Source organism: Punica granatum, chromosome 4 (genome assembly GCF_007655135.1).
Source record: "Punica granatum isolate Tunisia-2019 chromosome 4, ASM765513v2, whole genome shotgun sequence".
Lineage (NCBI taxonomy): Eukaryota > Viridiplantae > Streptophyta > Magnoliopsida > Myrtales > Lythraceae > Punica > Punica granatum.
The window spans coordinates 15,489,815-15,512,773 of record NC_045130.1 but is presented as its reverse complement, the minus strand read 5'-3'; the positions used below and the strand labels follow the sequence as shown (position 1 = coordinate 15,512,773).

General features: G+C 43.6%; 5 protein-coding genes across 7 annotated transcripts; 3 read left to right on the top strand and 2 right to left on the bottom strand.

Moving 5' to 3' along the window:
• Positions 1 to 429: 429 nt before the first annotated feature.
• Positions 430 to 1,116, top strand: LOC116202257 (dirigent protein 23). The gene has a single exon (XM_031533729.1). The coding sequence runs from the start codon at positions 461 to 463 to the stop codon at positions 1,022 to 1,024; it is 564 nt and encodes a 187-aa protein (XP_031389589.1). The 5' UTR covers positions 430 to 460; the 3' UTR covers positions 1,025 to 1,116.
• Positions 1,117 to 1,542: 426 nt separating this feature from the next.
• Positions 1,543 to 6,332, bottom strand: LOC116202254 (translocase of chloroplast 120, chloroplastic-like). 2 transcript variants are annotated; one of them, XM_031533726.1, is made up of 2 exons: positions 6,113 to 6,332; positions 1,543 to 5,798 (listed from the first exon to the last, which is right to left on the bottom strand). In XM_031533726.1, exon 2 carries the CDS (start codon positions 5,768 to 5,770, stop codon positions 1,967 to 1,969), a length of 3,804 nt encoding a protein of 1,267 aa, XP_031389586.1. In that variant the 5' UTR covers positions 5,771 to 5,798; positions 6,113 to 6,332; the 3' UTR covers positions 1,543 to 1,966. The 2 variants fall into 2 exon arrangements, with proteins under 2 accessions (XP_031389586.1, XP_031389587.1); XM_031533727.1 differs by lacking the exon at positions 6,113 to 6,332 and adding an exon at positions 5,934 to 6,071.
• Positions 6,333 to 10,054: 3,722 nt separating this feature from the next.
• On the top strand, positions 10,055 to 12,269 carry LOC116205464 (pentatricopeptide repeat-containing protein At2g21090). Its single transcript, XM_031538082.1, has one exon. It carries the CDS (start codon positions 10,233 to 10,235, stop codon positions 12,015 to 12,017), a length of 1,785 nt encoding a protein of 594 aa, XP_031393942.1. The 5' UTR covers positions 10,055 to 10,232; the 3' UTR covers positions 12,018 to 12,269.
• A 2,359-nt stretch (positions 12,270 to 14,628) lies between these two features.
• On the top strand, positions 14,629 to 16,100 carry LOC116204055 (PI-PLC X-box domain-containing protein DDB_G0293730-like). Its single transcript, XM_031536110.1, has one exon. It carries the CDS (start codon positions 14,925 to 14,927, stop codon positions 15,879 to 15,881), a length of 957 nt encoding a protein of 318 aa, XP_031391970.1. The 5' UTR covers positions 14,629 to 14,924; the 3' UTR covers positions 15,882 to 16,100.
• Positions 16,101 to 16,457: 357 nt separating this feature from the next.
• LOC116204054 (U6 small nuclear RNA (adenine-(43)-N(6))-methyltransferase) lies at positions 16,458 to 21,563 on the bottom strand. 2 transcript variants are annotated; one of them, XM_031536108.1, is made up of 9 exons: positions 21,425 to 21,563; positions 20,172 to 20,461; positions 19,172 to 19,377; positions 18,688 to 19,084; positions 17,554 to 17,761; positions 17,243 to 17,350; positions 17,058 to 17,153; positions 16,901 to 16,970; positions 16,458 to 16,797 (listed from the first exon to the last, which is right to left on the bottom strand). In XM_031536108.1, the coding sequence occupies exons 2-9, from the start codon at positions 20,393 to 20,395 to the stop codon at positions 16,712 to 16,714; spliced, it is 1,395 nt and encodes a 464-aa protein (XP_031391968.1). In that variant the 5' UTR covers positions 20,396 to 20,461; positions 21,425 to 21,563; the 3' UTR covers positions 16,458 to 16,711. The 2 variants fall into 2 exon arrangements, with proteins under 2 accessions (XP_031391968.1, XP_031391969.1); XM_031536109.1 differs by lacking the exon at positions 17,243 to 17,350.
• Positions 21,564 to 22,959: the final 1,396 nt, after the last annotated feature.

The following is a 22,959-nucleotide window of genomic DNA, read 5'->3' as shown; positions in this document are numbered from 1 at the left end:
TTAAGATATTTTGCAGGTAAATTTACATTTTTCCTTTTACGGATTACCGGAAAGATGCCCACTAACGAGAATCGAACATGAAAGGTTCCAGAGGGAGGATATGTAGTTTACAGGCTGTAAGGTTCCATATGATATAAAACTCCCAAAGTCACTCCCAATCCCTTGTGAGGTATAATCAAGTGCAGGTTCCATTTGTTTAGAAAATTTACCTTGCTAAGTTCTTCGATGAAGATTTCTTGGTGAGATTTCAAGCAATAGCCACTCATTGATTGGTGAACGATGAGGGATTTCCAGATTATTATATATCAACTAATTTTCTTTTTTCCTGATTTTGATAAACAACCAGTCATAAAGGGTTAAACTGCCTTTGAAGTTCGCGAATTCTTAGCTACTATATATAAGAAGCCAACACATTTCTCCTTTTCTGTCCCGATTTTCTTTTTAATTTGGCATAGAGAAAATGGCAATGTCAGCTGCAATCCTAGTACTTGCTCTGCAAATGATGGCACTCCGATCATGGGCTCAGAGAACAGCCTCCCCAGCCCCGGGATGGGCGCAGAGGCTCGAGACCGGAACTGGGACAATGACCAACCTCCAGTTCTACTTCCATGATACATTCAGCGGCTCAAACCCAAGTGCAGTTCGGGTTGCTGAGGCACGGGACACCGACAATTCCCTCACGCTGTTTGGGGCGCTAGTAATGGTGGATGACCCACTCACCGAGGGGATAAGCCCGAGCTCGAAGCTGGTGGGACGGGGGCAAGGACTGTACGGGTCTGCAGGGCAGAGTGAGGTGGCCTTCCTCATGGCAATGAGCTTCTGTTTCCTGGACGGCGTGTACAACGGAAGCTGCCTCAGTGTCTTGGGCAAGAATGCGGCGCTGAACTATGAGCGAGAGATGCCGATTGTGGGAGGGACAGGGCTCCTCCGGTTCGCCCGTGGGTACGCTCTCGCGCAGACACAGATGGCGAACCCCATTAATGGTGATGCCATTGTCTGGTACAATGTCACCGTATTTAACTAGCCATATATGATCCCACCGCATAAAAGATCTGCCTATCCTAAATTAGCGTTGTTACGCCCTGTTCGAACACTGGCTGGACAAGCTTGCCCTCTCGTCCTGTTTTTTTAAGATTAGACTTGCCATGCCCAAGCCCAAGGCTAGTATCTCGACCGACATGTACCTCAGTCCAATACTACTATAATAAAAGACGATAAAAATGCATCGATTAACCCTTTTGTACTCAGTTCGGGAAAGACCCCCAAGAAGTAGAAGATTCTAGTAAGACGTAACATGCGAAGGCCACCGGCTTCTCAAGCACAATCAAGACATTTTTCGATAATCTTTGACAGCCGGTACTATCACTTTGAAAGTTATGGCAATAGGATTTTTTTGTAACCATGTTGGCCTAATAAAGATGACATTCTCCGTTCAGATTTTCCATCACTCGTAGATCACTCTCAGAAGAAAACCCCCTACAAATTCACACACTAAAGCAACAGACTCGACAAGGTGCTGCCTCAGCCTCGAAATTGTAAAACGACAGAAAATGATCTTGCATTTCATTCATTCATGTGAGATTGAAGAAAACAAGAGCAAAGAACAATATTATGCTCGTCGGAAGTTCCTAAAGAAAGATATGATCTTCCACGGGCGATTCAGATTATGACTTTCAGCAGGAGCCATGATCTAGCAAAGAAAGAGACACTGTAGTCCAGTAGCCTAAAAGTAACAAAAATTCATGATGCAAATCTCGAGCGCAAAAAAAAAAAACTAGAGATTAATACACTATTAATGGAGAAAGTGCTGTCAAGACAGTAAAAGACTAAAGAGAAACAAAATAGGCAGAGCTTTAAGTCTCACTCACTCCCAACAGAAGTCCCAAAATGAAATGACCCGACTGGAGTTATTCGCTATCGCTGCATGCTGAGCCGGCACAGCATTGGTATCAACAACTAATTTTCATCATTGTCCAAACTGCACTTGTTGACGGTAATCAAGCAGCTTCTGGAACAGTGGAATGAGGCCCAGCAGAGCAATCTGGAGCTGTTCTGAGCTGTTTACCCGGATGCTGACCTGTCCTGCCCCTCTGTTATTCAAGTTCGCCCGAGCGATCAAATTCGTGAACCGCCCAATTGGAAACTGCGACTGTATATTCCCACCTATTGCAAGATCTCCATGCCAGTCCATGACAGACAGGCCCAAAGTAAACAATGAACGACCGAGTGGGTAGTCCTTGTCTCTCAGGGTTGCATCTAGACTTCCTCCATAGGCAATATCCCCACGGGAAATGATTGCCCCACCAGTCACAAGCAATCGGAACCATTTATTTACAATCCACTTGTCCTCGACCTTAAAACCCGCTGATAAAGCGTCGTTTAACAGCGTTACAGAGAGTCCTGCAGCCGCCTTATTCCTCCTGTAATTGCTGAACCTTGTCTCACTTCTAAGAGTATAAGCCAGGTCTTTCCCCACTGTCTGCATGTCAAACCCTAATGAAGTTGCTTTCCCTTCTCCATGCTTTATCGAGCTTGCTAGTTCCATCTGAACGTTAGCATCCTTCTTGTCCTTTGTCACCTGACCAGAGAAAGAGATTGGTAACTTGTCCTTAACCACGAAGAGCCGTTCTGCATTAATGCCCTCATAGCCAACATCATGATCCCAACCATGAGTTTCTAACACAGGCCTCACGAGCCACTGGTTAGAGGTATCAAGGTAACGGTACCGGTGAGTTGGATTATCAGAATCAAACGATGCAGGTAAGGCCAAGTCAGGCATGGGCACCGGCACAGATGCAGCCCCCCCACTTTCTTCTTCTACGTTCTCACCATACTCGGCTGGCTGATCCTTGGCTGCTGCTGCCATCTTCTTCATCATCCTCCTCCGCCTCCTCTCTTCCTTCAACTGTTTTTTCATGAAAAGCTTCTCCCTGTATTCCAACTCGTCAAAATATGCCTTCTTTTGGGCTCTACTAAGCTTTGCCAACTGGGCCTTCGTCAACCTCTTAAATGGTGGCAGCTCGTCATATTCGGATTCCTCTTCAGAATCTGACGACTCATCCAAGTCATCATCTACCCCGTCCTCATCACCAAACTGCTCATCAGGCAGCTTCAGCTGGGGCCTGGGTTGGAGAAGAGATGACAGTAGGAAAGGCAAAGGAGGCGCTCGAGACCGAGCTGTAAAAGGCTTCCCAGGTGGGCTGTCTTGGAGCTTCAGGAGAGCGTTTGCTTCGGCCAAAATTTTTGATGCAAAGGAAAGCAACAGCAAGTGGGGCTTCCAGACCTGACCATTTGGGAGCACTCTCTGTCCAGCTCTGTTTGTTCTACAAGCAGAATGGTTCTCCACCAAGGAAACAGGATTCATCAGCCGCATGTCACCAGCTGCCTGACGTATAGCTTGCTGAACAACATGAGACCGCTGAGTGACGAACATTTCATAACTAGAAGCTGTACCATTCGGCCCATCAGGCGGAGCAGATGCAGCGTGGGTAAGAACAACAATTGCATTGAACCATATTGAGGGCCCAAATATTTCAGTAATTGTTCGGAGAAGGGGCATGTCGCTGAGATCCCTGCTCTGCATGTCCAACCGATCAAGATAAAGCACAATATCCGGAGGGGTTTTCTTAATAAATCTCTTCACTGAATGCAGGACCTTCTCATTATGGCGTTGATCTGTCCACGAAGGAAGGAGACCAGGTGTGTCAATGACTCGAACCTTTATACCCTGAACAGTTCCGACAACATCCTGAACCTTCTTGGTACCCATATCAAAAGCATCAGTGCTGAATTTCATTTCATCAAATATCGAGTTGATTGTTGCACTTTTTCCGACTCCTGTCTTCCCCAGGACCATGATTGTGCACGAAAAATCAAGAGGTTCCTGTCCTGAAGCCTCGAGTTGCTCAGCCATGGCACTAGCACGGTCAAAACTGAAAGCACCAACCCGACCCCCATTTCTTCCTCTGAGCTGCTCCGCTAAGCCTAGCCGATACAACACCTGGGCCACTACTACATTGTGGGGAGTCTGCCCAAGCCTGTGGGCAAGTCGTAAGAACTTCACACGAATCATTTGGAGCTTCTCACGAGTCTCATCATGTTCCTCTGCCTCGCCGTTGCCAGCTTCCTCAATCTGTTGGGCCTGCATATGAGAAACAGCTCCATTAACACGGGACTGCTGGGCTGCTGCCCTAGGTGCAGGCTCCAGAAGCGGAGCAGCACGCCCGAGGCCAGCAGGACGAGCAGGAGCAGCGGCAGGAGCAGGTGCAGGGGCTGGGGCAGGAGCAGGAGTAGGGGCAGCAGAGGCATGATTTGCTGATTTGGTAGATGATGAAGTCATCCCTGCAGCAGGCTGTATTTCCCTTTCCTTTTGAACTTGTTCAGTCACCTCGTCATCTTTTAAATCCTTCTTCTCAAGCTTATCCACTGAAGCGCGAGTCTCACGCTTTTCATGGACATTTCCATCAGCAGTTGCAGGTTGAGATCCAACCGATTCCTCCTTGGCCAGGACAACGGTTTCCCCATCTAAAATCTTCTCGGACTTCTCATCCAAAGACTCCTCCATAGCAGCTGAGCTACCAATTTCAAGGGTTGCTGTCCCTTCCACCACAGCTACAGGCGTATCAGCTGAAACTGCATCGTGCTGTTCATGCGTTTCCTCATCATGGTTACCTGTTGCAGCAGAAGCATCTTTCACATCTCCATTGACACCACCTGGACCTTGGTGTTCTGCATCAAAGGTAGACGGAACATCATTCTGTTCTTCGCCATTAAGACCTCGAGACCCTAAGTCAAGATCGATTGGGGCACTGCTGGATTCTCCATTCACGTGACCATTTATTTCTGTCTCGAAGGCAGCTTTTTCATCAACTAGACCCATGGTATAATTTCCATCTAAGTTCACCTGCTGGTCCGGATTTGCATCCAATAAACCTGCGGCCTCCATCTTGCCCTCATTCAACCAGTCATCCTGATCATCATTTGACGGAATCTCTGCCCTTGAAACTCTATCCAGGTCATCATTGCCGAGTCCTGAGACCTTGATCCCTTCAGCTTCCAGCTTGCCCTCACTCAACCGATCACCCTGATCATCATTCAGTAGAAACTCTTTACCCAGGTCGGTGTTGCCCAGTCCTATCACCTTGTTCCCTTCAACCGGATTTTCTTCTTCTGCTGTCCTCCCCGGTTCCTCAATTTCCAACTTATCAGGAACTGCTTCAAGGTTCTCAATCTGCTCATGCACAATATTACTTGCTTCTTCTTCAGCACCAGACAGAACATTCTTCTTTTCTTCCTCGGAAACAGCCTCAGTGATTAACTTGGCATCTTCCTCCCCGGTACCATCAAACCCACGATTAGCCGTGACTACCCCCTCAGTCCCTCCCTCATCCTCCACATTAGCCACCTCAGTACCCCCAACATCCCCACTATTCGACAGAACCTCTACTTCCGTTGCATCCGCGGACAACAACCCATTGTTCTCAACCAAAGTCGGAGTCCCAATTGCCTCCTCAAACTTCTCACCCTCAGGTTCCACACCAGAATTTCCATCAGACACCCCCGAAGGCACATCAGCACTCGACTTAACAGCCTCCTCAGGACTAACATTCCCAGCCAAGGAATCAGCCTTCAGCTCCTCCACTTGGGAATCCATTGCCTCCTCGAAAACCTCTTCCCCTTCATTAACCTCGGCTTCTCTCGCCATCGCGGCAACCTGCTCCTTTGCTCTCTCCTCTAAACCCCCAGAAACCTCCGCAGCTGTGTTATCCATCGCAGCCCGCCCGATACAGCCTCAGAACCTAGTTGCCAACAAAAACCCCACGTCAAATCCACAGAAACAAACACAATCACCCCCACCAATCAAAAAAAAAAATCAAGAACCCACAAAAACAATCGAACCAGACCCCAACCCGAAACCTAGGTCAATCAAATACCGCATCCAACAAGCTCACTCGCAGCAGTAGAAACGAGAAACCGGAAATAAAAACGTCGGACATTAGAGAATACATCTTTGATTCCAACAGATCTTTAAGAAAAGGGTTTTCCGCTAGGGTTTTACGACAACAGAAGGTAGGATAAAAACGAAAGAGCAATTACTGACAGAAATGCTAACCTGGTTTTTCAAGACGTAGAGAGAGAGAGATAGAGATAGAGAGAGAAGAGTTTAGAGAGAGAGAGAGAGAGAGAGCTTCTGGGGCTGAGTTGCTATCAGTTTAAGATGAAGGGATTATTAGGGGAAAAGAAGGGTATCGGATCTTCTTCCTCCATTCCTCAAATGTCTGCTGCTTTCTGCTTTTCCTTCTTCGCCCCTCCTCAACCCCCCGCCCCAGTGGAGATTTCTTGAATATAATAAACGGGGATTAGGAACGATCCGACGGCCGAGGGGGTCTCCCAGTTCCATCGGACGGTGCAGGGCCGCGCATTGGTTTCATCGTGAAAGATGCCAAATGGCGCTGACGTGGGCTGTCGACTGGCGGGGCAAACGACCAATCCCTGCACCGGGTGCACCCTGCTCCCTTCCTCCTCATCTCGCCCGCCAGTTTGGCTAATGGTTAATTTATGTGACAATTATGATCGTTATCACATGGTGTAAATCGTATCGTATAATTTTTGCACCGGCTCGTGAAACAATTATTTGGCACATTTGAAATTAGCGACTGCATACGCGCGTTGATTTTGCACTAAGGTTAGGGCGAACCGGTGTAAGACATGTGTTGGCATATTAAAATGTTAGGTAGATGGGGATTTTTTTTTTGAGCAAATGTCATGGTTAGATACGGGTGACTGGATAAGCAGGTGCGTATTGTGGGATGGTGATAGGGTTAGTAATTTTCCATCATGGGAAACAAAAGGATATGTGCAGACAGATAAATATATAACACAATAAATCACACATTTCCTTGAGTATACTCTCTCTCTCTCTCCCTCCCTTTTTTTTCCTTTTTTGGTAAGTATTTCTTTGCATATACTCGGTTTATTATTCACCTTTTAAATGTAATAATTTAACTCCCTTCTAAATTCAAATTTTACATTCATTTTCATGTGAAAGACTAGTGTGGATCAATATTTTTTTTATGGGAAAGTGTGAGTGTTATGATCACTTTTCGATGGATAAAATGGGTTCGAAAATTTGAGCCCGCAAAAATCATTTCTTGCATATGAAGACTGTTTGCTATTTTCAATAATAATTATTGAAGGCATGTACGAGTTCTTCGCAGAGTTCATGTGAGTCACGTGTAGGGGTTTTGAGTACCAAAAATATATGTGGGGCCTAGCAACGGTGCTATCCGGTTACCAATCCATGAACAGCCACCCTTTATAATTTCAACACAAAATATCATCAGACAAATGAAATCAGATGACAGGCTTTTTTTTTTTTACATGAATCAAATGTTTATGATGATGAATTAATGAATTTATAGGCTTCGAATAATAAAAAAATTGGCCTAGGTTAATTATGGAACTTAAATTATTTGATCTATGAATCTCAAAGAGATTTAACTTGATAGTTATATACATGCAAGTTAGCATATACGAATATCGCCTGACCACATGTCAAATATGAATAAATTAGTTGCATTTAGATTGACAAAAATATCATTAGAACGAGGACGAAACGAATGGCATCGGGTGGTTCATTGCGTATGTAACCCGATTCCGACTTCCCCTACCAAATGGTACTTTGATATGGTGAATTTCGACAAGATGATGATAGGAAGGTGTGAAGGGTGGTGGGCTGATCACGAAATAATACACCGAAACCCGTAGCTGTTGTCTACATTTAATCATTCCCACCGCTTCCACCACACATCCAAATGCAAAGCTCCGCATTCCCATCCCCAAAAGCTTTTTCCTCCTCCTGCTTTTTCACGTTTCATCCCATCAAATCAATCTCCCTATCCTTTTCTTTTCACTTCTTCCTTTCCATTGGCTGATACATTTCACGTTGGATCAATCGAGAACATGTTGGCAACTTGTCCTCCGTACATTTCATGTTGGATCAATCAAGAACATTGTCGACATGGGCCTCTTGGCAACTTGTCCATCAATGAGAAGATATATCTTTGTATGACGCCATCATTTTGGGTTCCCTCTTGGATGATCGTGGTTGTCAACGTTGATCGCGTGGATATGTTACCGCATAGAGTCAACAAGATGATCATAATGAATTATTAACAAAGTGAACTCATGATTGAAGCCGTCCATATAAAGGATTCCAATGTGAGAAAACATATATCTTTCAATGACGCATTTCGATTTTTGTCTTTGCTCGTTTGGCCCGTGTACATTCAACTTCGGTTAAATTATATAGCAATTGTCGATGCGTTATTAGGATATCTAAGATACATAGTTTAGAAGTAATTTTATCTAGGATATTGTCTTCATTGTTTGGACCCACTTCTAAGTAGAGGTCGAGGATTATTCCATTCCATCTGGTTCGCCTATCGACGAGAGGTTGGATGTTCACGCAATATATTAGGGTCGTCTGAATCAATGAAGAAACTTATCACAGTTCGAGTATCTTATCTTTCTTGGGATACGTTTTTATTCCATCCCAATCGTGTTTTTTTTCCTCGTGAATACTTGAGAACTCATTCATAACATGTAAAAATTACATGACATGAGTACATGACAAAAAAACTCAAGAAATAGAAAGTATAAGATCAGAATAATCGGATCATCCTAAGCATACTACATAGGAAAATATTTAAGTGAAATAAATACCAAACGTTGTAATCACAGAAACAATGTAGCAGCATTTCGAAATTCCTATTAGAACCCTCTACCGTCACACATGGATCCCTGCTAAATCGGAGGAGAGTCCTCGAGCCATAATCCATGTAGAACTCGACAATCTGATGCCAACGTTCAGAAGAGATATTGACAACAGAGCAAGGTAGAGGGGATCTTGAGCCGTACTTGAGCATCAAGAACCCTTCACAGAACTGTGCCGACAAAGAGAACCGGAGCTTAAGCCAGAGAGGGCTGTCGACCAATCCAATAAGCCGAGGAAGACACCAGACTGCCGACCATTCCGGCAGGGCCAGGGAAGGCTATCAATCCAACAAAGTCAAACCAAGTACTGCTAACCAAGCTTAGTTGGTTCGAACCTGCGACTAAATTGGGGGCCCTAAATGTCCCAAGCCCAAACTAGTCAAACCAAGTAAAACTTAGCAATCTCAATCGGTTCAGACTAGTGACTGACCGAAAAAACGCCGGGCTGCCGACCAAGCTAGCCTCTGTCACACCGAGATAGGCTCGAGTTGTCGCAAGCTTACACGTCAGAAAACAAAAGCGATCATGTCACTGGAGTGAAGAAGTGTGGCGGCGGTCTAATTCTAACTGAGGGGCACAGTTCCTTAACGCAAGGGGGCGGAGGGGCACCGATGGTCGGGCGGTCTGCCGAAGACGAAAAAACCGACGCCAACTTTATTTCCACCAGAGAAGCACTGCCAGAGAGACACCAAGAATCGATTTCATCGGAAATGATCTGATCTGGATCGAGTAGAATCTGATGAAGATCTAATTGTTGAAGTCCAACTCAGGATGAAACTCCATAGGCGGGGGAGGCCGAAATAAGAAGATCGGGGAGGAGAGGAGAGCAAAACCTAGGTCGCCACCATGCCTGTCGAGAGGGGTACCAATCTGGGCGGAGGGGGAGAGGCCACATGCACCGAAGGGGGAGGGGCAACCACCAGGGCCACTACAAACAACCGAGGTCGCCAACTACGCCACCCCTGCCTCAGAACTAGAACAAAGCAGACAGGTGGTGCCATCCCAGTCGTGTTATATAACTAATTAACCACTTTTCAAACCTACGACATGCTGAGAAATGCAAATTATTGCCCAACCAAGAATTTTTGGATTTGAAGGACAAAATTTTATTTAAAAAGAAAAATTGAGAGATCACCTTTGTCATTGGGCCGCTATGGGCCTGCTTAAAGCTTATCATACATTCGTTACTATTGGACCACAGCCCATATTCGTCGGCCCAAAGGCCCATCTTCTGTTAAAACGGCGGCCCCTGAACGCTTCTTAGCCCCGCCGTCCGTCGTAGACCCGACGACGGTCCACCCGAACTCGGACAGGTCAAACTCCTCTCCTCCGGCAATGCCCGCCGGAACTCAATCCCCCGCAGGCCCCACCACCCTCTGCCACTTCCGCAGCCGCCGCAAGCACCAATCTGTGGTGAGATAAGTGATGAAGACCTCCACACTCCGGTTCAGTCTCACATGGTGGCCTCCCTCTCCAAATCCCGCAGCTCAAGGTCCCTTCCCTGCGTTGCCAGATCCCTCCTTCAACTCTCCTCTCGGGGCCGGCTGTCCGAGGCCCTCGACTTTCTCCCCCGCTTATCGGATACAGGGATCCGCTTGCCCACCAATACGCTAGCTTTCTTGATCAGCAGGTGCACCACCCTCAAACAGGCCAAATGGATCCACCTTCACCTGAAGCTCACTGGCCTGAAGAAACCAAATACGCTCCTCGCGAACCACCTGATCGAGGCGTACTTCAGGTGCGGAAGTGAGTTTCTCGGGCGCAAGGTGTTCGACGAAATGGCCTCGAGAAATCTCTACTCCTGGAACAATGTGCTCTCCGGGTACGCAAAGCTGGGCAGGATGCGCCCCGCGAGAAAGCTGTTCGATAGAATGCCTGAGAGGGATATTGTGTCCTGGAACACAATGCTGATTGGGTATGCAAAGGCTGGTGATTGCGGAGAAGCATTAAGGTTATATAAGGAGTTTCTGAAGTTGGGGATGAGGCCCAGCAAGTTCAGCTTCGCAGGCCTCTTGACAATCTGTGTGAAGCTGAGAGAAGTAGGTCTTGCTAGACAGGTCCATGGCCAGGTTTTACTTCTTGGATACTCGTTGAATATTGTGCTTTTAAGCTCAATAGTTGATGCTTATACTAAATGCGGGGAGATGACAGATGCGAGAAGAGTGTTTGATGAGATGGAAGTTAAAGATGTCCCCGCGTGGACCACTTTGGTCTCGGGATACGCTAGGTCGGGCGATATAAACAGGGCAAGTGAGATATTTCACGAGATGCCTGTGAAGAACCCCATTTCCTGGACTGCTATGATTGCTGGGTACGTGAGGAATGGTCTGAGCAACAGAGCACTCGAGTTGTTTACTAAGATGATGGCCCTTCGGATCCTTCCTGATCAGTTCACTTTCAGTAGCTGTCTCTGCGCTTGTGCGACCTTGGCTGATCTGAAGCATGGGAAGCAGATCCATGCCCACCTGATAAGGACTAACTTCAGGGCTAATACAATAGTTGTGGGCTCCCTTGTCGACATGTACTCTAAATGCGGTAACTTGAGCTATGCTCAGCTTATTTTTGACCGCGTGAATGATAAGAAAGAGGTCATTTTGTGGAACACTATGATGTCTGCCTTATCCCAACATGGTCTTGGTAAAAGCGCGATAGAGATGCTTAATAGTATGATTGGGTCGGGAGTGAAGCCTGACAGGATCACCTTTGTCGTCCTCCTCAGCGCCTGCAGTCATTCAGGTCTTGTAGCGGAGGCTGTCAGGTTGTTCGAGTCAATGGCTCGAGACCACCAAGTTTTCCCGGACCAGGAACACTATGCATGCTTCATCGATCTCCTGGGCAGGGCAGGACTTTTTCATGAGGTGGTACACCAGCTCAAGAAAATGCCAATTAAGCCTGACGATCGGGTCCTGAATTCCTTGCTCGGCGTCTGTAAAATTCACAGCAATGTAGCGTTAGGTGAGGAAGTAGCAGAGCATCTTATGAAGCTGCAACCAAGCTCTTCTGCTGCTTACGTGTTTCTTTCGAGTGTATATGCTGCACTAGGGAGATGGGATTCAGTAGCGAAGGTGAAGAAGCTCATGAACGATAGGTCGGTGAGAAAAGAACGGGCCATCAGCTGGTTAGAGAGTGGGGATGAAGTGCATTCCTTCACGGTATCAGATGTGTCGCACCCGATGAAGGAAGAAATATATGCAGTGTTAGATCATATAACCGGGCACGTGGATGAGGAAGACGAGTCATGAGAACTAACCCATGCCATTTTTTCAGCTCTGAAAAATTCTTTTCAAACTACACTCGATAGAGTTGAGTAGCATAGCGTTTTTGATTGGGAAGCCCTTTGTGGACATTTTGCGCCGTGTCACCGGAGGGACGATATATCGATTACTTTACAGTAAATTTTTTCTTCTGTTTCCCTTGTACTTAAATAAGGATTGTGTATGTGATGATGTAATTGATTTTCTTGCAGGCTCACAGCATGATGCCGGCTTTTTAAAGTTCTTGCCGTCTAACAATATCTGAAACACTTTGGATATGCTATTGCTAGTTGCATTGTGTCTGTCCTTAAGCTTTATTGCCATGAGCTTATCTATGGACTATCTTCACTTAATTGGACGACCCAATGTGTCATATCTTATCCGTTTCTCAGGATAGAAGGCATAATAGGAATCAACGAGTGGTCGTATTAATTGCTTATATTTGGTCTCATTCACTCTAATTTCGGTCCTCTGTCGATCAACATGATCAAGATGTTGTTTGCTATTCTAGGAATGTGCTTCAAACTAGAAAGGAGGTTCTGAACTGCATCGAGCTATATTTTAAGTAATCTTGAAATCACATTGTTAAAAAGGTGAAAGCTGTAAGATTTCTGACTCAGATATCAACTAATATACGACAATTATTGGGTTTTAGTTGATCTTACCTAAAATCAAGAGAAAAAAAAAAACAGAAAGTGCATTTAATTCCCATCTTTTTCTTAGTCAAGCTTTAATGATAATAATGTGTTGGATAAATAGCATACTTTTTCGGCAATGAGCTGTTCACACTTGAAACTTTTTTCTCTTGCCGTCTTGCGCATTGAAAGAATAGGCTATTTTTAGGCGAAAGAATGACACTTGTAGTCCTATATGTTTGCCAATTTTTGACATTGAGTTCTAAATGTTTCATTTTGGAAAAACAAGTCCTAAAAAATTTGGAAAAGTGACACTTTTGGTCCTAAATCTAACTGACCGTTACCGCCATGTCACGTGGCCGTTAAATGCTGACGTGGCGCTTCGTGATTGGTCACAAGTTGGTTCGGGTCCGGATTTCGTGGGCAAAATCGGGTCGGGTTTGGGCCGGGTGTCTCCTTCTTCACCCGACTCCATCCCCTGCAACCGCCGCCCCTGCAACAATAGCATCAGGGCCATCCTTCTTCAAGCCTTTCCTCACACCACCTTTCGTCTTCTTGGGCAAGCGAGTCTGGTGGATTTTTTGTTCATGGTTTCCAGAAAACCCTAAGATTGCAAGGCATTAAACATTTGCATTGTTCCATTTGAAACATTGGTGTGATTAAGAACCGACTTCTGATCAATGTATTCATCACATGGGGCGTGTGTGGATTGTGCCTGAAAGGTGTTCGATGTAATGCCTGAGCGAGATGTTGTCTCATGAAACTCGGTGGTGAGCTCAAAAGGTGTTTGATTCCGCGTTTGAGTTGTTTGGTAGAATGAAGGGGAGGAGCAGAACAGCGATTTGAAGCGGATTAATGTGAAGCTCATATGACTTAAATCGCAAAGAGGCTAAATCGATATGAAATACATGATCGGCCCTTTCCCTTCAAACATAACTTGCAGAAATAGTTAATGACAAATCCCAAGATATCACCATTGCCTCAATTACTTTCCAGCTTGGAGAAGCATAGCAATGCTCATGTTCCGATCATCCCACAGATCTGCAAAGACCCGAAACAAGAAGAAAGGGGCAAAAAAAACAAGAAGAAAGGTAGAGGATTCCCTTTCTGATGTCTCCCCAGGAGCTTGGGCTCTATGACCATCGCCAGTGGAGGAGTCTTTCCAGCGTAGGGGCGGCGCATGGGGAGGGAGTCGGGTGAAGAAGGAGACATCCGGATCCGAAACCGACCCGATTCTACCCCCAACTATCCGAACCAACTCCTGACCACTTAGGAAGCGCCACGTGGCATTCTGTTCGCCTTACTGGAATTCCGTTAATGGGAGTAACGGAAAGGACCAAAAGTGTCACTTTTCCAAACCTTTTAGGACTTGTTTTTTCAAACTGAAACATATAAGACTCGATGTCAAAAACTGACAAACATATAGGACCTCAAGTATCATTTTTCCATTTTTAGGCATTTCTGGAGAATATTCCAAGTCATCCTCATCTCCTTTTACGTAGCTTCTCGAACCAACAAGATTTAGATTTTACTTCATTAAATTTTCAAATCAATCGATAAAGGCCATGTGGAAACTTCCTGGTAATATCCAAAAATTAGAAAAGGGGAAAAAAAATAGAGAAATTGTGTTAAAGTAGTGATGATGAATCAGCAAAATTGAAAATAATTTTGGACAGCTGTATAGGTGGACCAATCCGATTATTAGTAGCTTTCAATTTTTTATAGTTATTTTATTTTATTTTATTTCTAATGGAGATCATAACTTCTCCCACCAATAATGCGAAGACCATATCATATCATAGGCGGCCCACCAACCTCAAGACAAAACATGTCCATTCCAACCTCACCAATTCCATTTTATTATTAATCACGTTATGTTAACTTCTTCCTATTAAACCTACCCAAAACAAGAAAAATATCTCCCCATATTTTGCTGGGATTGGACAGAAGAAATTTATGAAAAATTGCGGATTTTTCAAGGATCTTCGAGGGTAGTTTTATCGAAAATTATCTACTTTTAGCTATTCGATATCGTAATAATATTCTTGTTGGGGTGCTAATTATTGCTACTCTCTTGGAGAAGGTTACAATGCCATTGCCGTATATTTATTAAAAGCCAAATATAAATGCATCAATAAGTTACAAAGCCAACAACAGAAGAGTAACAAGAGAAAAGGAGGAGAACGAAGAGGAGCAAAGAGCCCTTCTCCTTCTCCTTCTCCTTCTCCTTCTTCCTCCTCGGCGATTCTCGGGATCGACCATGGGTTCCGTGGCGTCCAAGCAAGTGGAGAGGAGGAAGGCTCTGTCGACGGAGAAGAAAGTCCTCTGCGATCTCAACACGAGCTCCGGATGTCAATATGCTGGGTGTGATTACAAGCCTTCTGACCGGAAGAATTGGATGGGAGGCCTCAACCCTGAGAAGCTCCACATCAACAAGATCGTATGGCCCGGGACCCATGACTCCGCCACGAACCGCATTGGCATCCCCCTCATCACCCGACCCTTCGCCCAATGCCAATCCCTCTCCATCTACCATCAGCTCGTCCTTGGGACCCGCGTATTGGACATCCGGATCCAGGAGGACCGGAGGGTGTGCCACGGCATCCTCGTGACCTATAACTTTGATGTTGTGGTCAAGGACATCAAGCGGTTCCTGTCCGAGACTGAGTCCGAGGTTATCATCCTGGAGGTCCGGACCGAGTTCGGGCACAAGGACCCGCCCGACTTCGATAAGTACCTGGTGGAACAGCTTGGCGAGTACCTGATCCACCAGGATGACCGGGTCTTTCAGAAGACGGTCTCGGAGGTCCTCCCCAAGAGGGTCATATGCGTGTGGAAGCCTAGGAACTCCGCCCACCCCAGGGGTGGGGATCCGCTCTGGTCTGCGGGCTATCTGAAGGATAACTGGATCGACACGGACCTGCCCTCCACGAAGTTCGATAGCAACCTCAAGCACCTAGGGGAGCAGCCTCCCATTTCATCCCGGAAATACTTCTATCGGGTCGAGAACACAGTGACTCCCAAGGCGGACAACCCAATCATCTGCGTGAGACCTGTCACAAACCGAATCCACGGGTACGCCCGGCTCTTCATTTCCCAATGCTTCGCAAAGGGGTGTGCCGATCGGCTCCAGGTCCTCTCGACAGATTTCATAGACGAGGACTTCGTCGAAGCTTGTGTGGGGCTCACGCATGCTAGGATTGAAGGGAAGGCTTAAGAATTTTAATTACGGCTCGTCATTGTTTTGTGCATTCTCCTCGTTTCTTGTATATTTCTCTATACTATGTGGAATTGTCTTGCTTTTGCCATCTGCTTAATACACTTTCAGCACTACGACAAACTTTGATCCTAAGGCATTTGTTTGTGCAATCCATTGAGATGTAAAAAGAGCTTGTGTTGTGTGGCAATAAGATTGAGGATGTTCGGTTTCGATGTACAATTTTATCAAATCCCCTGGGATGCCCAGCATCCCTGAGGTCGTAATTTTATGTAGTCGCAAGTTCAGAAAAATCACAGGGCAGTGCAAGATCAGACAAACGAATCAAGCTGAGTCCACTTTAAGCAAACAAGTTTGAATGATTCCGAGTAGCTTGGCCACTTTGAATCCTCTAACGGCCCTTTTGGCATGTAAAGGCAGAAGACATTTTACCCTATCATTTTCTGCAATCCTATCCTTCAGAGACAGACATATCGGGTCTCACTGGGAAAATTACCCAAAATTAGTTAACCGTTTTATTGTTTTAGCTCAACTTAGCATACCTAAAAGATAAGCCTAGCAAAACAAAATTGCCTGTGAGTCAGAATACGTACCGTAGATAATTGGATTATTCCATTATATGACACTAGTCCAAGAAAAGTCACATCATGAGACTGACCTATAGCGAAAATGTGAATAGGAGAACAAAAAATCATGATATACAGTAATTATATCGAGAGTGGATTTGCACATATTCGAGTCGACCATAAACTATATCATGTATACGGCTTATATATGCTGCTTGCTATAAGAATTACCTAGGTCAGTTTAAAATGAAATGATTGTGGCTCTTAGGGTGGATTTGAGGAGTCCTTGGTCTGGCAAAATTTGTCTTTCAAAACCACTTCAAGTCGTTGGAATGCCGACAAAAGCTCTCCTGCAAAAGAAGAAGAAAGATCAAGCAAAGTCCAGTCTCCAGTGATGCAACTCTGGTCAGAACTTCTCTGAGATTGGAAGTGGAAGATGAGCTGAGTATGAACCAGAGACTGGGCAGTCCTTCTGCTGTAATGATCCTTTCACGAGCAACGTGCCTGGAATTTGCTGGAAAACCTGTGCAACGAGAGAAAACAGGCAGTCCAATTAACTTTCCACCATGGATTACGGTTTAAGTTGAGTTTAGAGAGGACGTGAACTTACTGAGATCCGAAAGTTTATGTTACCAGAAGCTTCATCGAGATTTTCTTCAGCGTCCTCTTTGAAGATCCCACTAAGATGATTGTTGGATGCAGAGATCTACATGCAATAGCAGTGCTTAACATAAGAACACGGTCATATCACTAACTAGAAATTGTAGTTATGGTGATCGTAGGAGAAGCACTTACGTCAACACAAAATGAGGAGACGTTTAGTTTACAGGATGCACCACTAACGCGGAAAAAGGACTCAATCGACTGTAATACATCAAATGCACTAGATTGACGTTGAAGACCCTGCAACATTCATTTAGCACATGGTTCACCTGGGCGACTAGAATATCATAGAGGGTAAAGTTACCTAATACTATTCAAGAAGTGGTACTTTAGCTACAAATCAAAGGGGAAAAAGAAAAGTAAAGATAACAGTGATAAAGTGAAAGAACTAGCTTAGCAGAGAAAAGGTGAATCAAGTATAAAGGTCTGGCGGACTATGAGACCTGAAGCATGAAAGACAGATTCGGCTTCTCAGCCACGTGGGTTGAGATAATCTTCTTGACAGGAGGCACGAAAGACCAGGCAATACCCCATCGACATGTTTGTCCTTGCACAAATTCAGTAGTCTTTACAATGGTGACTCCAACCTCTCTAAGCTTTGACGTTAAGAATTTGAGATTTATCTTCCGCCCAACCATTGAAGTGTACCACCTAGAAATACGGGGTAAATAATGAAGGCGATATCAGCAAATACAGATATTAAATATCTGGGATAATTATCAACTGTGAATTCAACTAAGGGGATGAATGTAGTTTGGCTGTAAACTTTATTTTGAATAAACCCCAAAAAACGTGCAATGTCCCTCTGGAGTCGATGATTATTCCATCAAGGTGGAAGAGGCCAAATGGTGACAGTCCCCTGCCTCAATTACTTACTGAAAGGGCAGGGTACACCTGTGCCGATTACAGGTTACGGTTACAAGATAGTGAGAAATGAACAGCATCCCACCACCAGTAGGATTTTGAATGTCCCCACCACGCTTCAATTGAACAAAAACAAACAGACAGACTTAAGAGAAGAAGCACGAGGTTCTCTCTTTACTTCTCATCCATTGTAAAACAGGCCTTGGATTCAAACACTAGCCACGTTATGTCACAGTCAGGCTTTACCTCTTCCCCTCTCAGACCTCCATTACCCTTGCTAGGCCTCTGCCTTGACAAGGCCAAGCAGGAGGCTGAGCAGTAACTAGACAAGGGCAGGAGGAGGTTTGACAGTCCGAATTTGACCTTACAAGCCAAACTCATTGCCACTGAACCTATATCCATTCTCCAAGAAGCTTCAGAGAGTCCAACTGACCCGGTTGTGGTATTTTGAGAGTTTAAATAGGTGCTGAGTAATGTATTTTCCAAAATACAGGAGTTCAGAATTAATTGTGTCTGTTGTTTTCTAAACCCCTTTCAGGTCCATCTGCTTAAACCGAAAATCAGATTAGCTGGGTAGATTGCCACTCTTTTGAAGTTTAGGAGTGAATTATCCCAAAATCAAGGTTTAGAGCTATTTTATTACCCTCCCACATAATTTAGGAGCCAGTTAGTTAATTATATTTAAATATCAACAATAGGATGAACTCACATACCGAAAAGAGTGCTTCAACTTAACACTATCTTCAATGATGCGAGTGATAAAAGCCTTCTCTCCACCAGGACACACCATCTCATCCACAGTCCCGCCACAAGATGTTTTTGGATTTAGTCCTGCTTCCTCCATGGACTCGAAAAATGGAGGATTGCACATGCAAAAGTCAAATGTTTCTCCGTCTCTCACCACACCATAAAGTATAGGAGGCCCGGAGTAGCAATCATCCCTAACTGCATGATCAACTTTCCTTTCCAAATTGGAATTTTCATTATAGGGATCTTCAACTTGAGAACAACTTGCATCAGTTCCAGCCTTTCTAATTTCAATCAGGTCCGAGATTTGCGGGTTACTCTTGACATTTCTTTCTGCCCACTCAATTGCTACATCTGCCACATCTATAATCAAATTCAGCAACATTAAATCCCTAAAATGTTATTATAATAACAATTCTTGAAATAGGAGTATCAAAGAAAGAGGCCCACCAGAACCAACAAATCTCCACCCCAAAAGAGATGCACCTAGAAGAGGGTAAATGCAGTTGGCTCCAGTGCCTATGTCAAATCCTCTCACATTGTCTTGATTGGGATTAGGGCGAGGAATTATGTCCGATAACAGAAGATCCTCAATCCAATGGATGTAATTGGATCTATTGGGTACTGTGGGGCACAGCTGTCCATCAGGAATCCACCTAGAAAATCTAAAGGTGTGAATGCCACCATGATTTCCTTGAGTACATAGGAGAAAATGCTAAAATATTATATCCAGATGAAGACTATTGCCTTCAGCGAACGAATCTCCAAATTATTATCTCATTCAAATAGCATATAGTTAAAATAAAATCCAAGTTAATCGTGATTTTCATCTGACAAACTATCTGAAGGTTATTATTAAGGAGAGTGGACGTAAACTGCATCCTATCACGACAAAGTGCACTGCAGCAGCCATTATAAGCAAGTTAGATGTATCTCTGATGTATAACATCCATATCGTAAACCACCTTAAAGTAATGCACTTCATTGATTTTCAGAAGCATGGGAGGCAAAAGCATCTTTCTGCTAGTGTATTCTATTCCTAGTACAATCTACATAGAATTTCATTGAAGAACCCATAAAACCCTTAGGACATGCATCAACAAATCATAATCAACATAAAGTATGAAGTGATAACCATTATTCCATAATGGAAATTTTTTTGTTATTGACACCAATAAATTAATACTCTTCAAATTGTAACAGCATAATTACCCCAAAAAAGAAATGAGTCTCTTATGATCATTACCTCAAAGTGAATCTTAGGCTCAATAAGCAGGACATTTTTCTTCTTCTTTTTTTTTTGTGATACTTTAGAAATTATACAAATCAAGAAAGTCATACCTGTAAGCAAAGAGGTCATAAAACAACACAGAGCTTCTAGAGGGGTAGAGGAAATTATAAATGAAGTAACAATTCGAAATTAAGTAGATTAAGTAAGTAATACATGTACCAGTTAATGCCATGGTCATGGTGGAGTAAGATGCGGGTGAGCTCACGGGTGGCATTGAAGTCAGTCCAGTCAATTCTGGGTCGACCATCCCGAGAGTAGAAGACAAATGGCTTGAAAGATGGATAGAACGAAGCCAAGAGAGCGAAATCAGGTGGCTTCTCAGAATACTTATTTCTGGGGTGGATTGCGGGTCTTGGTTGCTCTCTTTTCCTTTTATTCTTCATGCTTGGCAGTCAAATGAATAACCACTTCAATACTTTCTCTTTGTGGGTGCTTCAGCAGCAAAGACTCTGCAAAGGCAGAAATGAGAATTTCGCAAAATCTCAGTCTAGAGCCACAACGTGCAGGGCTTACCCCAGAAGAAAACACAATTCTAATGCTTCCGTTACTGCGATGAATTAGCCATGCTTAAGGACGCAAGTAAAACTGAATACATGGACCATTTCCCATATTTTGTCCTGCATCAAACTCAATATATCCCACTCAAATTCATTTTGGATCACATGTTCTCCTCTTTTACTCCCTATAATTGATCCTATGAGTAAAAACAAATGGTATTTGCAAGAAACACTCTTTAAAGAAAATGAGTAAGCATGAAGAAACACAGTATTCAATCTTAAGATCTTAGACACTCCTTCCACCAGCAATCTAAGAAACCAATATGAATCAGTCCTAGCACATCTAACGGCCAGTTCAAGTAGAAAGAACTCAAATTTTCCATATGAAAATTGAGAAAGACACTGGACTTTCTTGGATTCACAATTGCCATATAAAAGCAGGAAAAATGGCAAGTGACATAAATGATTTGAAAAGTATCAACCTTCACTGCAATGATTTAAAAAGTAAACCTTCACTGCATTTTTAGCCGCCAAGAATCCATTTAGAAGCTTAGGTTCTTAACGTATAGTCTCATAGTTTTAAGTTTGATATCTAGCAAACCATCCCACACATATTGGCAACCCATCTGGAAGCAGGTCCACCAGAACCATAATTTATTACATGACAACTGCGAAGTTCGTTTTTCGCTTCGAAATCCAAGAACACGCCACAAAGTCTCAAAACCAAAAATCGTTCAAGCATTCCGTCGAACACGTTGGTATGCAGGTTCGATATGTACCCAATTTACGACCCAAACATTGCTAGCCCCATGTGATGACACCAAAAAGAGGAAAAAAAAGCATCCACCTTCAGTGACCAGAACGCTGAAATAGCACAACCCAGTAAACAAAAATCACAAACACGATGGCATTTACCTCCTGCGGGCTGCTGCTGCTGCCGCTGCCGCTGCTCTTATTCCTCTGCGCTAAAGTTTCTACCGGTGGGAGGAAGGACGAGAGGCGACGGGACAGATGTCGGGGGATCGTCACTTTGTTTGAGAAGTCCAATGCGGTGCGTTTAGTATAAATAAATTGGGCTTCTTTCATTTTGACCTCTGAAGTTTACGTTGTTCTCAGTTTCCCCCCTTCAAGTTATAATTCCATCCCAGTGTACAGCGTAGTGTTTCCCGCAGTCCATACTTGTACCATACGGGCGAACAGCATAATTTGCTGAAATATCGAATATCGACAAGTTAATTAATGACTTTTCCATTATTTCGATCGGTATATATTATGCAATGAGATCAAATCTTGTCTTTTCTCCTCTTAAATCATAAGGAAATTATTCTCATCGAAAATTTTCTACATTACATCGGCGTCTCATCTCTCAAAGTTATTTTATTATTCTTATGAATGAACGTTCTATTTTCTTCGGGGTATCAACGAGGTTCGTGAGTCTCATACTGGCCGCAGTGCAGTAGCAATTGATCTTGATCAGCTTAATAGTTTTAAAGACTTTAGGCAAGGGATTGATGATTTTTCAAAAGTAAGAAGCCCAAATGCTTTCTGATTCTTGAACTTCATTGCACGTATAAAATAACCTATGCTCATTGTAAAAGTAATTGGATTTAAGGCACCTCCATAATTGTATAGGGCACTGGTATTTACGATTAAAAATGTTAAATTCTCATAGAAAGTTTAGTGAATAACCATTACTATACTCATATATATTAAATAACTCTTAGATCTCGTGTAAATAAATGACTTGTACCATTGTAAGTAGGATTTTTGAATTAAGAGGAATTTCAGGTTAATTATTAAGAGAATATAACACTTTTTCTAATCACTAATTGATCGCACCACGCATTGTGCTATTTCGTTAATGATGACATTCCAAAAATATGATAAAGAAAATAAAAAAGCCTAAAGATGACATCGTGGCTTATCCCTTGCTAACTTCGTCAGTTATGAATACAAGAAGTAATCGTTAGTCATTGCCTTTCTTCACTTCTGGTCAGTGCAGCCAAAATAACTAATTTGTTAAAGATCCTATATAAATCCCACTTTGGAAAAGGAAGGAGAAATTATTGAATTTATAAAAATATTAAATATTATCATCATCTAATAAATTAAATTTTTATCGAGCCAAAAATAATAATAAATTAAACTTTTGAATTGAATATTAATGTAACCACTTATAAGTTTGAGCGAAATTTCAATATAGGTCACACGGAGAACTATCCTCCATGATGTTGGTCACAATTGTTTTTTCTTGTTCATTTCATTCCTTCAATTCCAAAAGGAGCAAACAAAACATGAAAAAGATGGACTGATCGACATGAGACTCCTTTTATACTTTACCAATATGGATTTTGGAATTTCGCATATGGCGGACCTACAGAAGGACAATTTGGAGAACTCGAAAGGCCTGCAAATGATTTTTACGGAGGCTTTAAACCTTTTGCTATGCT

Excerpts from the sequence above, each read along its gene's own strand:
- LOC116202254 (XM_031533726.1), bottom strand. The coding sequence starts at position 5,770 with ATGGATAACACAGCTGCGGAGGTTTCTGGGGGTTTAGAGGAGAGAGCA.
- LOC116205464 (XM_031538082.1), top strand. The coding sequence starts at position 10,233 with ATGGTGGCCTCCCTCTCCAAATCCCGCAGCTCAAGGTCCCTTCCCTGC.
- LOC116204055 (XM_031536110.1), top strand. The coding sequence starts at position 14,925 with ATGGGTTCCGTGGCGTCCAAGCAAGTGGAGAGGAGGAAGGCTCTGTCG.
- LOC116204054 (XM_031536108.1), bottom strand. The coding sequence starts at position 20,395 with ATGAAGAATAAAAGGAAAAGAGAGCAACCAAGACCCGCAATCCACCCC. Across the intron at positions 19,378-20,171 it reads CATGACCATGGCATTAACTG|GTGGATTCCTGATGGACAGC; the intron begins GTACATGTATTA and ends TAGATTTTCTAG. Across the intron at positions 17,351-17,553 it reads ATCTGTCTTTCATGCTTCAG|GGTCTTCAACGTCAATCTAG; the intron begins GTCTCATAGTCC and ends TGAATGTTGCAG.
- LOC116202257 (XM_031533729.1), top strand. The coding sequence starts at position 461 with ATGGCAATGTCAGCTGCAATCCTAGTACTTGCTCTGCAAATGATGGCA.